General features: G+C 37.5%; 1 protein-coding gene across 3 annotated transcripts in view; it reads left to right on the forward strand.

The window, feature by feature from the left end:
* CD82 (CD82 molecule) overlaps window positions 1–13,601 on the forward strand; it is a 72,894-nt gene that overhangs the window by 48,784 nt on the left and 10,509 nt on the right. For all 3 annotated transcript variants that reach the window (XM_032226411.1, XM_032226419.1, XM_032226403.1), the window contains 3 exons: window positions 5,006–5,078; window positions 7,177–7,301; window positions 9,054–9,128. In XM_032226411.1, coding sequence (XP_032082302.1) covers window positions 5,006–5,078; window positions 7,177–7,301; window positions 9,054–9,128 — 273 coding nt within the window. The remainder of the gene's footprint in view (window positions 1–5,005; window positions 5,079–7,176; window positions 7,302–9,053; window positions 9,129–13,601) is intronic.

The following is a 13,601-nucleotide window of genomic DNA, read 5'->3' on the forward strand; positions in this document are numbered from 1 at the left end:
AGTCTTTCCCTCCCAGCTTTCCCTTCCTTTTGACTTGTGCTCGTGAAGCCAAGTAAATTCTCAGAGCTCTATTGAGATGGTTCTGAGCTGACAGGAGGTGGATCAAAGCTGTGTGGTTGAATAACTCCAGAGCTGAGCAGCAAAGTATTTTCCCACAGCACACACAGAAAGAAGCGAGAAGTCCCTTGAGAACTGGCAGAAGAGGGAAACAAGTAGTAGGGAGGAAGAAGCTGAAGGAGAATAAATGACTGGAATTCTTTCCATCAAGACTGTCCCCCTGGTTAGACTAGAGGAAGCAGCTGGTTTCTCGAGTTCTTCTCTTTGGTTCCTACCATGGCTCTACAATTTGCCTCAAGATTTGGAAATCTGATCTTTCATTCCATTTTAAGGCATGACAGCCTATGGGAATCTGAACCAGAATCTTGTGGGTAGTTAATGATAAAATAAAGCTAGACTTTTATTTCTGTGACACCTTGATGCAGGGCTGTCAAACTCCTGGCCCGCGGTCCGGATGCATCATGCACTGGCCACACCCAGGCCCGGTTTAGCGAAAAAAAGGGAAAAAGTCCAATACATCGTGATGACGCCATGAGTTTGACACCCCTGCCTTAATAGGACAATGTTTCATTTTCTTAGTGATGAAATTTTATTGAGTTCACAGGCAAAGTGTGCATAGGATTTATTTTTCCATCCTATGATGTTCAAGGAAGTATCTATGTGAGCTACTCTTTATCGCTGCGGGTAGAAAACATTTGGGATGATAGCCCTGTCTTGGAATTTGTAATGCTTGTGTTCTAAGAAGCACCTCCTAATAAATTATACATATAACTACTGCCCATTGTGGAAGGTCTAACAGGAAATCTACTAGATCAGATGGATTCATCACTAGTGAGATTCAGTGTTGAGTTTCTGGAAACCACACCTTGTCTACTGGTCATTGTGCTGCCGCTAAGCTATGACCATTACCTCAGCCCATTGCTTTTTGAGTTAGTATGTCCTCAAGGCTACCCTAGACATAGTTATAATTAAAAAAACTTGTTTCACATAATCTGGTATAATGAATATTATCTATCCATAGTTCTGGAGATATGAGTCATGGGCAATCACATTTATAAAAAGTCTCTTGACCATCTTGCTTCTAAAATGAAGGCTGCAAGACTGACTAGCAGTCTCAGTTGTATACACACATGAAGCATTCTGCACATGTCCCAAAGTACAGTTTATATTATCTGGAGTAGCATATGGGCAGAGGGAACAGACTCTGGAGGACTTGCCAGAACATTATTTATGAATGTGTAACTCATTTCACTTAACAGTACTGCAAGTGGTGTTCAAACACAACCTTGGCAACCAGAGCAATAACAGCATCCAAGTCATTTCAGAACCACAGCTGGAAAGATCTCAGTCTCTGCATTTTAAAGTGCTGTTGGCACACTGCAATATTAAAAGATGATTTGCTGTTCATATTTCATGTAGTGTTTCTGGGATAACTATATCTGGGCTGCAAAAATTCTTAGAGTCAGTTGATCCGACAAACAAGATTAAAAAAAACTCTCCTTGCTGTCATGTAATAGTCATCCAGATTTTTGCAATCCACATATAATAGCTCTACTTTGCCACGCAGTGAATCAGTGTATTCAACTCTGCACTCGTTCCTCCTTTTTTCTCTCTTGCTGTTAGTGTTTTAGTTCATAAGCTGAACATGATAGTGTGTTTCATTAAAGGAACAATACTTCTCATAATTGTTCTGCCCATTGCAAAATTAAAGCTGTTCTATTTCTCCAAATTCATTATGAGTAGCTGTGAGAGGGTTTTTTAAGTCATGAATTTGTCCTACTACATGTGTCATTGCAAGCATGTTTATACATTTAAATGCTGGTACAGCTTTTTGTTTTATGCTACATTTTTTTGCAACAGAAATTTATTATTCTTTCCAGAGAGGAAACATTCCCACCCATCTGTTAGAAAAATAATCCTCTGCTGTAATTTAACTAGTCACCTATTTTCCTTTTGTAAAATATATTAGTCATGTATTTTTCTCAAATCCTGAATAATTGCCATGATGTGGTCAAAATTGTACGATAAAGGCACAAGGCACGACGTGATTAGAGGTACCTCAAACTTTGCATTAACATTCTTTATGGGAAGAAATGGGGTGGGTGGACAGTAAGAAGGCTAGGAGAGGTTAATAGAAAATATGGATGGACCAAAAGAGAGAAGCTGGTAGCTTTTAAGATTGCAGAGCCCAAAATTGTGTTGATGGTCTAATTTATACAGATAGTCTTCAACTTATGGCCACAATTGAGCCCAGAAGTTATGAGAAATTTTCAAAGTGAGTTTTGTTCCCATTTTACAACTTTTCTTGCCATGTTTGTTAAGTGAATCATTGGTTAAGTGCAGTTGTTAAATTAGTAACTTTGTTTGTCAGAAGGTCACAAAAGATGGTCCCATGATCCCGGGACACTAAACCGTCATAAATATATGACAGTAGTTGTCAAGCATCCAACTGTAAATGACATGACCATGGGGATGCTGCAATGGGAATAAGTGTGAAAAACATTCATAAGTCAATTTTGTAACTTTGAATGGTCGCTAAATGAACTGTTGTAAGTCAAGGACCACCTGTACTGCCAGATATAAGGGTCAATAGGAGGACATTGTCCATCTGGCTTTCTTTCTGTTGCTTGGCAACAAACAGCCCTCTAGGAATGTAATACAGCAGGAGTTCTCACTTGTGTCCAAAACAATTAATTTAGTTACTGCTCCAGGGTTGTAGCTCAAATGACCATAATTGAAGTGCCCTGTCTTGTGGACAAATTTTCTAACCGTGAAAAATTCCTCATTTGGAATTTTACAATTCCCAGAGGGGTGGGGGAATCTCCTTATCATGGGAACAAGGAAGGAGAACAAGAATTTGGGAATCCAGTTTGGAAGGAGGAAAAAGAGTCAGGGTCCACTTTTTTTTGTTTTGTTTCTGTTGAGATGGATCCTTTCTGATATTTCATGGAATGCAACAGCACTCTTGTGCTATTAGTTTTGTCAAATCTATTAAAGACAAGATCTCTTTTTTCCCCCTTTACTGTTCCTTCTAGGAAACAATTTGCAAAATGCAGATGCTCCTATTTAATCATAAAATAAACCCTGGAATGCAACTTAACAGTTGTCAGTTTTGATATTATTCATCCCCTATACAGAGGAGTTGTAATGCAAAGAAAGCCCGAGTTTTATCTTCTAGTGAAGGAATTGGGACTCCTCCATTGTTAATGTCTTTTTTGTCTTGCAGCTGAATTCTGTTTTGACATGGAAGTCTACAGAATTGTCCAGATTTATTTATCCATCTCCAGGAATGTTTTGCGATTAGCTGAGCAAAAATGAATTACAGCAGCATAATAATTGCTGCCCTGTTCTCAACTGGTGCTGATGGCAACTTCTGATGATGGGTGGAGATTGCCAGCTGGCAGCCATTTACAACACACTGCTGCACTGCAGTGTGTTTGCAACCTGCTTGCCAAGATGTGGCACTGTGCCACTGGATTTACTGCTGGTATGACTGTTGTATGATTTGTAGCCTCATTGAATTTGGTTGGTAGGCAAGTATTTAGCATACATATCCTTTGTAAGGGACTGCAGAGCTCTTCCTGTTTCTATACAATTATACATGGAGGGCCTTATTTAGTCCTCTAGCTGTTTCCTTGTATTCTTATCATTCATACAAAGGGTGTAGCTCCGTTGTGTTCTTTATTATAAGCATAGTAATCAGTCTGAGATTTAATGACATGCTAGAAAGAAAAGGGATGTTTGAGAACCTATGGAGTGTTGTTAAGCCTGTATGCAAAGCTGTCTTCTAAATTATAAACTTGAACGTCTATGGAGATTCTCAGTCATTCAGGTCATAGTTGTCCCAAAGGTGCTTTTTCAAGAGGCAACTAGACTTTCTGGTTTTTCTTTGAAGACATTTCGCTTCTCATCCAAGAAGCTTCTTCAGCTCTGATTGAATGATGGGAAATGGAAGGATTTATATTTCTTGCAGACAGCTGATCATTTGCATTCTTTGAAACTTGAATCTTGTTCTCACTGAACATTCAAGTTGGTACCTGTGTTACATTTTATGCTGTTTGGGAAGGCTTGCATGGTGGATTGGTTACCTATGTAGAAAACTGAAGCACACTTCTCTATTCATTTAAAATCTTAAGCATTGTTGTTGTTTTTTAAAAAAAAAATCTCATTTGAAAAAAACATGATGATCTCAGCAATCAGTATATACTTCTGTTTATGCATTTATGTCACTCCTTAACAGGAACTTCATTGGCTATAAAGGCCGAATGGAACTGTAACCCACAGAAATGTTCTACCTTTGTTGAATTGCACCATCATTAATAGGAATTTTCCTGAGTGCCCAGAGACATTTGTATGATTCTAGAAGCCAAGAAATGTGACTGTGTGAGAAGAGAGAAGAACTGTGATATGAAAATAGAAAAATGGCAGGGAGCCATTCTTTCTTTCCCCAATTTTTAATTTTATGTTAAAGAGAATATTTGGCTTTATCTGGTAAGAAAATTGGAATGATTCTGGCAAAGTTGTAAGAGATTGTCTGGTTGATTAAGTGCCAAGTCAGTGCTGATTCTTATTTTTAATTATGTCTTTGCGTCACCTCTCTGATACTCAAGATATGACTGGGTTCAATATATTTGTCACATGTATTGGAAAGACTAAATAGATTTTTCCCCCTCCTTAAAGAACTGCATGTTTTTACATAGACACCATCTGTCTTTTACTGCCGGAAATGACCCGACCCCTTGCAGAAATAATTTTGATAAAGGCATGAAATAAAAAAAAAAGCTATGACTTTTTGTAGTTTGTAATCCTATTTCTATTTTTTCCCATAGTTCAAATTTAGGTTTTGTTTCTGTGAGCTGCTTTGGACACTCTTCTCATTATACAAATTCATGAAAACAAAATTTAAGATTAATATGATCTTTTTAAGTAACTGAATTTTCTTTTCCAGATCCTGGGTGCTGTCATCCTAGGTTTTGGAATATGGATTTTGGTGGACAAAACAAGCTTCATTTCAGTTCTACGTAAGAAAATTTTTAAGTTTCCTATTGATTCATGTATAGTTTTCTTGCCTTTGAAAGTAAATTACAAAAAGAAGTACTGTACATCTGAAGAACAGCCCATCTTTAGATCTAAGTCCAAAGCAGGGATGGCTTCCTGCTAGATTTAGAAAAGCTTTCTAGAGCTAAGCAGCTTTTTTGTGTGAGGCTACAGTAGGTCAGACCAAGGGTATTATCCTTGAAAAATTCTTTTCATCATCATTTTCATCCCTTTTAGCAGAAATGTGAGGATAGTTTTGAGAAGTTAGCAGATTTTTATAATGATTTAAAAAGAAGATATTTTTCCTGTTAAGTTTGCACTATTTCTGCTTTCTATATTTGCATATCTAACTATTCTTAATTGGATCACTTCTGCAATGTTATGTATAAAGAAGAATTAGCCAGACACAAAAATGGCAAGTTGAATTAAGATGTGCCTCCCTTTAATACTCATCTACAGTTTTAAACAGTAAAAAAAGAATTGGAACATGACCTGGCTTTCTCTTGTGATCTGTAAACCAAATGTTTATAATTCTATAGGCTAGGCAGATCAAAGAAATGCAGTTATTGTTACTGTGTTCTTGTAGTCTTTAATATAAGAGTACTCTTTTTTAAAAAAAGTTTTCTTCTATTTTGTAATCAGATTGTGCATGCAGAGATTCCTGTTTCCTTCCCAGAGATTTCCAGATGGACTCTTTTTTCCTCAACTCTCTTGTTTCCTCCTCCTCCTTTTTCCCTGGTAACCTTAACAGAGAGTTTGGGAAGGAACTTGACACAGCAGGGCATTCCATTCTGTTGCCAAAAAGGCCTCCCTCTTGTGCTAGTCTGGAATTTTTCCCAGGGAAAAAAAAGTGGAGGAAAAATTGTGCAAGAGGGAATAGAAATTAGTAGCCTTATGCCAGCAAAGTCTGTGAATTTTGTTTCTCGGAAAACCAGGAACTGCTACAGATCAAGAGCCCAGTTGAGGCAGTGTTCTGCTTAGCCTGCTTTCTTAAAAAGGCAGCAGCATTTGATGGGACAAACTTGTCAAAGTGTGTAGAATTTCCATCTGGGTGCTGTTCTAAAGCTGAACATCTTAAAAAACAGAACATTACTGAATATTTCACATGTGTTTTAAGTCAAAATGGATTATGTAATACTCAGGAGTGGGATTCAGCTAGTTCGCACCTATTAGGGAGAACTGGTTGTTAACTTTCTAAGCAGTTTGGAGAACCGATTGTTGGAAGAAATCTTACTTTGTTTTTTTCCACTTTACAGGGCTAATCCTGTAAGGAAGGCAAGAAGGAAACATTCTGGTGTTTCTACCCTAATCTTTATTGCCCTGCTTACAGAAACTGCCTCTCCAGTTAACCCTTATTATATTGTAAAGCTAAGCCTAAGCACCCATTGACATGAGTGACATTGACTTGGCCATGTCCTCCCGGTCACATGCCCACCGACCCACGCCTACCCAGCTGATCATTAGGGCAGAGAATCGGTTGTTAAATTATTTGAATCCCACCACTGGTAGTACTCATATCAAATTTTGAACTGGATATTATATCAACCCCAGGCAGCATGGCTTGGGGATACAACAGTGGTCATCCAAACATAAGTCAATAAGAATTTATCACCAAGAAAAATCTGGAAAAGACATGCCAACTTCTAACCAACTTCTAACATGGCTAGTAATCTTTTCTTGTTTTATTAAAGTCTAAGAAGAACTAAGTTAGCTAATCTTGGTTTTCCCACACGCAAACCTACCAATGGGGACTTATGTTTTCACTTCCCTATATATTTCCCACTGTAATGCCTTTTCATCCTCTCCCCATCTTTCTGGGTCAATTCCTCTCTCTCTCTCTCGACCATTCTTTTAAAATACAGCTTTGTGTATTTCTCACTATCACATGACCAATAAGTGAGTGCTCAGTTCCCAGCGCAATGTAACAGGATTTAGTTGTTTGTTGTCCAGTGCTTTGATTTCTTGGCTACAGAACTTAAAGCAGAGTGCTTTATCTCTCTTGAACAATTATCTTGCTTTGCTGGAACATAATAAATGTGCATCTGTTATATGTAGTTCCCCCCCCTCCTTGGGTTTCCACAGAGACCTCATCATCAACTACAAAAGTTGGAGCATACATTCTTACTGGAGTAGGAGCTCTCACCATGTTAATGGGGTTTCTGGGCTGTGTTGGAGCGGTCAATGAGATTCGCTGCCTCTTGGGACTGGTAAGCAGTACATATATTTTTATTTTGTCAAGCATGTGTAAGATAACAGATATAAGTATAAACATGATTTTGGATACATGAAATGGATATGAATAAAAAGAAACATTAGGACAAAGACCGTAGGCTCGTTAGTGCGCTTATGCACGCTCCCTTACAGACTTCTTAGGAATGGACTGAAGTCAACAGTAGACAGTCTAAGGTTAAAGTTATGGGGATTTGGGGATGAAATCACAGAGTCAGGTAGAGCATTCCAAGTGTTTACCACTCTGTTGCTGAAGTCGTATTTTCTGCAATTGAGTTTGGAGCGCTTTATCTTGAGTTTGCTCATGTATTGTTGTGGTTGATGCTGAAGTAGTCATTGACAGGTAGCACATTCTAGCAGACCATTTTGTGTACTACGCTCAGGTCAGACCGAAGGCGGCGTAGTTCTAAGTTGTCTAAGCCCCAAACTTGAAGGTCCAATTTGAAAACTCTTTGATGATTATGATGTTGCTGTTTGTTTATGAATTCTTGTTGACTTGTTAGGTTTTCCATATTTGTATTTGCCATCTTTATTTTTAAAGAAGGTGACAAATCAGTGTGTTTTTCATATTCATTCCACGATTGCCAAAATTGCCCTGTCTTTAATTATGGGAACGGATCTTACAGTAGAGGCAGAAGGCTGCAATCTCACCCAGGAATGTCTTCCATCTCTTGCTGTCTACCAGCAAGCTTCTCTTCCTCCAGAGAAAGACTGAAAGTCTGGGATGTTCAAGGAGGATGGAAAAGATCAGTAAAGACTCTTGCACTATTTCAGACCTGTTCAGCTACCCTGTCTACCCTGTCTGTGCCAGGTTTCCATTAAAACACCTCATGGAAGCAAGCTTAGCAAATTCTGTTAGCTTATTGTGCTCAGACAGGCAGAAAATGGAAATAAATCTCCTTCTGATGCATCAGCAGATACTCACCAGGCTCCTGGCAAGAAAGCATTCTGGCTTTATAGCTGAAGCTTCCTATTGCATCTGGTTGTACTGTCTTCCATAGGAACCTCCCCCCCCCTTGAAGAACTTCACCTGTGGGGTGGTACAGATAGTCTTCGACTTATGACCACAAGTAACCCCAACATTTATGTTGCTAAGCGAGACAGTTGTTAAAATCAGTTTTGGCCCATTTTACGACCTTTCTTGTCACAGTTGTTAGGTGAATCACTGCAGTTGTTATGTTAGTAACACGATTGATAAATGAATCTGGCTTCTGTGTTGACTTTGCTTGGTCACAAAGGGTGATCATATGATCCCAGGACCAGAGGTGATCTTCAGCAGGTTCTGACCAGTTCTGGAGAACCGGTAGAGGAAATTTTGAGTAGTTCGGAGAACCAGTAAATACCATCTCTGACTGACCCCGCCCCCATCTATTGTCTGCCTCCCGAGTCCCAGCTGATCAGGAGGGAATGGGGATTTTACAGTATCCTTCACCTGCCATGCCCACCCAGCCACACCCACAGAACCGGTAGTAAAAATTTTTGAATCGAATCACTGCCCAGGACACTGCAAGTGTCATAAGTATGAGTTGGTTGCCAAATATCTGATTTTTATTCATGTAACTATAGGGATGCTACAATGGTTGTAAGTATGGAAAATGGTCATAAGTCCCTTTTTTCAGTGGTGTGGTAACTTTGAATGGGCACTAAACTAACTGTTGTAAGTTCAGGACTGTCTTTATAGCAAGTACTAATGTCACAAATATGAGAAACACTCTTGATTTATTTTGCAGTATTTTACCTGCCTGTTGCTGATCCTCATAGCCCAAATAGCTGCCGGCCTTCTGATCTATTTCCAGAGGAATGCAGTAAGTGACACTTTTCTTTCCCAATTTCATATCCCTGTTTCCTTGCTGAAGTTGAGTTTTTGTTGTTCTGATTCTTATGAATTTCCAAGTAATGTCTTAAAAACAAGATTTAGACATGCAGCTTTTCAGCAAGTATCACTATGAAGTCATTGTTTTTTTAAAAAAATACTCTAACTCTTCCAATCTGACATTCTTCATTTAGGTTGGGATTGCTGCCATTCTTTGTAATTTGCATGAAGTAATAAAATAAATTTAGTGTTTTAATGTTAGTATCTGATTTGTTCCTGATTAGATGGATATCTCTCTGTGTGTGTGTGTGAGAGAGAGAGAGAGAGTGAGTGAGTGAGAGAGAGAGAGAGAGAGAGAGAGAGAGAGAGAGAGAGAGAGAGAGAGAGAGAGAGTTATGTCAAAGCACCTGATACCCAAATATGTTGGTGTGGCCTGCTCTCCGGGTCCACTGGTGGAACCTCTTCTAACCGGTTCAGCAGATTTGACGAACCGGTTCTACTGAATAGATACGAACTGGTAGGAACCCGCCTCTGGAGAGAGCATACTGCTTCCCTTTTTCCTTTCAACTCCACTCTAGGAGCCTTCCAGGCAGAAAACCATTTTTGTGTTGCATTTGTGCTGGTAAATAAATAAAGGGAGACTAGTATAGATCTATCTAAATAGGTTGAAATAGATCTATACTAGTCTCCCTTTATTTATTTATCAGCACAAATGCAACGTACGTACATACATACATACATACATACATACATACTGTACACGCACACATGCACACACACACACACACACACATCAGATAATCTGATTCTTTCTGTTACAAAATTTACAACAGCAAAAATTACAGAACTGTAAATATTAGCTGTGAGTTAACCAAAATGGATTTTTCTGGTTTATGGGGTTTTTTTTTTTTTACATTTTTGAATTTCTTAATAAGTAATTAGGAAAATATTTAAGAAAAAAAAGCATGTAATTTTATTTAGAGGGTTTTGAATTCCTGTTTTCAAAACCGCTTACCATCATTCTTAAAATCAGGAACTGAGAATTAAATAGCAAATAATAGAAAGAAAAGAAAAAAAAGAAGCAGAGTGTAGACACCAACTAACTATAAATACTTTATAGAATTTAAGGAGCGTTTTTTCAGTAGCTAATTTTTGTTAATCACCTAGAGTTTAATAATGATTAATTGCTCAAATCTTCCTTTGCTTAAAAGATATACCAATAAGGTGAGAAATAATGGATAACTAGTTTCTTGCTTGTTATATGCATTGGACAAGAAATCTGGATAAACATGAATAGAAATACTGGGCCTACTTTGACTATTTATTACATGCTTTAAGTATTTTCCATTAAAAGTAATACAAGTTCAATTCAGCAAGCCAGTGAAATTATAAAAAATTCAAATTTAAAATTCAAAACTGTACAACAGTTGAGACATTAAAACCACTACAGTAAATGAAATCTGAAAACTTTGTGTAAGAAACTTAAATGAAGCAATAGCAAAAGTTTAATTTGGGCAAAAAAATAGGTTTCTAGATGAAGTAAAAGTGGAAAAAAATTCACTGCAGGAATGAATTAAAAAAAGAATAGAATGTGCAGGCTTGAAATATGTGAATAAAGCATTCAGACCACTTTTTTCTCTTATGATATGCTTCTTTCCACTAACCTGCTTCTTGGAAAGAACCTCTAATTTTTGGTTTATAATCTTAGTAATCTCTGTACCCATTTTTGCTATTTTGAGATTTAGTATATGGCTTGTGTAGAATTTAAATTTCCAAACAAGAAAGAAAATGAATTTTGCCTTTAATGTCCAGAGGTTACAAAAGACCAGGAAAAATGGGATGCCATTTCACTTACTCAGCTACAAAACTGTCTTTCAGATTCTTGAACGTTGAGTTTACATTTTAATGTAAATTTAATTAACTTGAACTTTGCAAACCATGAGAGGAAATAACAGTATATTTCAGTTGTTAAACTTGTATGGATGTTGTGCAGCAACCTCTAATAAAGAAAAAAAATAAAATATTAATCAGAGAAGCATACAAAAATCTCAATAAAAACTGCTCTGATGCAAAACTTACATATAAAATACATACAATTGTTTTTAAAAAATGTACTAATTTTTCTAAACCCATTTTTGCAAGATAATGTGTAATGGCGATAATAACATTAGAACCTAAGAGTAGTCATACTTAATCTTTAGTTTAAATTGAAGACAATTGTATATTGTCCCCACCCTTCCTCCCAATACCTTGACTTACAGAAGTCAATGTGGCAATACAGAGTAATGAGTTTAAGTATGTGTGTAGTCTAGTCAGGACAACTTTCAATAAGGTGTAATGTTTGAAAAAGTGAGCGGTCATTGGCAACTTCTACTTGTGGAATATGGGAGGTTTTGCACAAATTTGTTCCTGGCAGTAGAGTGTAATTGCTTCTATCACTCATTTCTCCCCCCCCCCCCGCCCATCAAGGTTTTGGTTTTCGCATCTGTGCAGTAAAGATGGAAGGCTACATGTGTTTCTTCAGGCTTGCTTTAATAACAGGGATAGATGAAGCCTTGTTTTTCTTCTTCTTTTGCCTATTGTGGGGAAACCTCTGAGGGAACTAAATGGAGATTCTGTTGGCAGGAGAGGTTCAAAATACCAGACTCTGTTCTTCTTCCCAGTATTCTGGATTATGAAAATAGACTAAGTTTCAACTATAATGTGACTGTTGGGTAGGAAAGCAGCCATCTGTCCTCTCTTACACTGGGTTGAGTCATATTCCATATTTCTGCATTTAGACTGGAGGAGTTTGCTAAATTCCATATATTGTTTCTTCATTTTCATTCAGAGACATAGAGGCACTTTTCCCCTCTACAATGCCTGCTTTAAAACTTCACGAGTGTCTTTAGAGTTTAGATCTAATGAATTATAAGATTCATTAGTGGATCCCTATTAATCTTTAAACTAACTTTGAATTAAGTTTTCTCCAAGACCCATTTATGTAATTTACACAATTATGCTGCTCTTTGAACCCAGATTCAGTCATACAGTTCTTTAGCCAGTACTCAGTTTGTGTAAATTATTTCCATTTGTTAAAATTGCTGATGGAAGCTCCATTTAATGTAGATTGAAAATATCACAGACTGATATTGCAATGCTCCCTACATATTCATCCTTCTGCCCTTGCTCAGCATTAGGCCTCAGGCCAGCATTAGAGGAAAAGATAAATCTGTGGGTACTTTTCCATGTTCCTCAGAAAATATTTTTCAGGATTAATTTATGTAAGATTTTCGTAGGTTGCCTTAACATTGTCATATGGCAGTAGAAAAGCAACATTTGCAAGTCATCCTGAAAATGAGAATATCCAAACTTCCCAACACTTTTATCATGAAAGGAAAATAAAAGCAATGCAGTAAATGAAAAAAAGGAAATAAAAGAAATTCTGCCATTTCGTGCCCATAGTGTCTAACATTAATGCATTTTCAAAAAGCAAATAGTCCTGAGTTTATCTTAATATTGTTAATTTTCCTATGTCTCTACTGGACAGGAACATGTCCATTATTATGTCCATTATTATAGCAAATTGAAAAAGGAAAAATTCTATGTTGATCAATAACAATAAGTCCCTCTATCTTTAACATGGTGCAATATAATTTTTTTAAAAAACTTGCACAATATTCAAGTAACTATAAATTGCATTCCTTTTCCATTCTTCGGTATACCTTAGTTTTTGACGCTAGTAGACAAAGTAAAAATTGAAAGCATGAACTGCAGTTTGACTTGAACCCAAGAAAGTTAATTTTTAATGGAAACTTTTGACCTTTGTGGTAATTTCCAGTTTCACTAAGAGGAAATTGTGAAACATTTTACTGTTCTTGTTTGTCATCGTCTTTGCAGTTGGCAGATAGTAATCCAGACACTTGTGCCATTCATAGCTCAAGGGATGAGTTTGCATTTTGCTGACTTGACACTTGCTGGGCTCACACAGCAGGAGGTTTCTGCCATTTGCTCAGACATGTGTCCTAAAAACAAAAAGGACAGATGGCTGCCTTCTTTCCAAATATGAAGTAGTTGGCAATATCTTGCAGCAACTCTGTTTTGCAAGAACTTGATTGCTTGTGTTTCTTTCCTTACTCTGTGGCATCCATATTATCTAATTGCCACAATATGAACCCTGTGAGCTTAGTACTCAGCACCAACAGGCTGATATTCATACTTGTTCTGAAAGATACTGATAGAATAGCTAACAATTACATCATCACAGCTTAGACATTGTTTGTAGCCACTGTGCCTTTTCCTTTTGGAACCTTGAAGCTCCCACAACCTCTGAAGGAAAACTGTTCCATTGGTTGGTTGCTCTCACTGTCAGAAAATTTCTCGTTATTTCCAGGTTGAATCTCTCCATTATTCCTTGTCTGGCCTACAGGTGCCTTGGAAAATAGCTTGACCCCTTCCTTTCTGTGGCGGTTCCTCAAATATTGGA

Source organism: Thamnophis elegans, chromosome 1 (assembly GCF_009769535.1).
Source record: "Thamnophis elegans isolate rThaEle1 chromosome 1, rThaEle1.pri, whole genome shotgun sequence".
Taxonomy (NCBI): Eukaryota; Metazoa; Chordata; class Lepidosauria; order Squamata; family Colubridae; genus Thamnophis; species Thamnophis elegans.